The 1,537-nt window shown below is 46.3% G+C and overlaps 1 protein-coding gene across 1 annotated transcript in view; it reads left to right on the top strand.

The window, feature by feature from the left end:
• CPSF3 (cleavage and polyadenylation specific factor 3, 73kDa) overlaps positions 1-1,094 on the top strand; it is a 64,725-nt gene extending 63,631 nt beyond the window's left edge. The window contains exon 18 of the mRNA XM_011960980.1: positions 909-1,094. Within this exon, the coding sequence (XP_011816370.1) occupies positions 909-1,010 (102 nt within the window). The 3' untranslated portion in view covers positions 1,011-1,094. The remainder of the gene's footprint in view (positions 1-908) is intronic.
• The last annotated feature ends 443 nt before the right edge of the window (positions 1,095-1,537 follow it).

Genomic DNA, 1,537 nt, shown 5'->3' with positions numbered 1-1,537 from the left:
AAAAAAAAAAGAACTAGAGGCCAGGCATGGTGGCTCATGCCTGTAATCCTAACACTTTGGGAGGCCAAGGTGTGTGATCATCGGAGGTCAAGAGTTTGAGACCAGCGTAGCCAACATGGTGAAGCCCCATCTCTACTAAAAATACAAAAATTAGCCAGGCGTGGTGGTGCACCTGTAATCCCACCTACTTGGGAGGCTGAGGCAGGAGAACCCGGGAATCACTTTAACCCGAGAGACGGAGGTTGCAGTGAGCTGAGATCACATCACTGCACTCCAGCCTGGGCAACAGAGCAAGACTCTGTCTCAAAACAACAACAACAAAAACAACGAAGTAACTAGAAGATTATTAGTGACTTTCAGTCAAATTCAATACCAAATGTTGAGTAGACAGCCACATCCATTCCTTGCCAAGTAATTTGTGTGGCATAGATGAACTTCCCTGGAGTATCATTTACTGGATCAAAATGTGGGCTTTGATGTAAATGTGGTTTACTAGACTTTTCCCCAGTCTTTCCCCCCTGCATCAAATCATCAGGAATTCGGACCATCGTGCTGTCAGGAAGCACTGCACGCCCACAAGTGTGTAGGGCGGCCGCTCTGTTTCATGGTAATCAGTCCCACTGTGACCTCTGCCCACAGAGATGACTGTTCTTTTTTTTGACACCAGGTCTCGCTGTGCCGCCCAGGCTGGAGTGCAGTGGTGGAATCACAGCTCACTGCAGCCTCAACCTCCCGGGCTCAGTGATCCTCCCACCTCAGCCTCTTGAGTATCTGGGACCACAGGCACACACCACCAAACCTGGCTAATTTTTTATGAGATGATGGTTTTTTTAAGAGTATTCATTTATCTTCCAAATAACGATTATAGACTTAATGCTAACAAAGTCTTGTTTGTGCCTCACTTTCAGACTGTAGAATGTGAAGAGGGAAGCGAAGATGATGAATCCCTCCGAGAAATGGTGGAGCTGGCTGCACAGAGACTGTACGAGGCCCTGACGCCAGTTCACTGAGACTGTTTCTGTATATGAACTTTTAAAAAATACTTGACTGTGCTTCTGTTACCTAAAATAAAATGCATTCGTTTCTCTGGGGGAGCCTGTTTACTTCTGATGTCAATGGCCTTTATTCCAACAGCCTGAATATTGCTAAATTGCCAACTAATTTGTCCATTATTCTAGAACTACTAAATAAACTGCCCATTCTTTTAGAATTTATGGATTGTTCTTCCAGGCATATATGTGCAGTTCCCATCCAAACCATCAAGATCTGCCGACAGCAACCGCTGCTGGTTACCCTCTCCCCTGGGGTAACCAATTTGAGTTCATAAGAAGGATTCTAAGTCGCACTTGAATCTCTGTCTTCATCTCCACTGCTGCTGTTCGAGTCCAAGTCTTCTCTCCCCTCGGAATTCCTGCAACCCCCTCCATCTCCTCCCTACAGCTGATTCCTGGAAGAGACTTGGCCTCAAGCCTCAGCTGCCTGAAGGCCTTAATGAAGTCCTTGCGATAAAGATGAAGTCCAGGCACCTTTGCTTGCT

The sequence above is a fragment of the Colobus angolensis genome, unplaced genomic scaffold (genome assembly GCF_000951035.1).
Source record: "Colobus angolensis palliatus isolate OR3802 unplaced genomic scaffold, Cang.pa_1.0 Scaffold53, whole genome shotgun sequence".
NCBI lineage: Eukaryota > Metazoa > Chordata > Mammalia > Primates > Cercopithecidae > Colobus > Colobus angolensis.
This window is presented reverse-complemented; position numbering and strand designations above follow the sequence as displayed.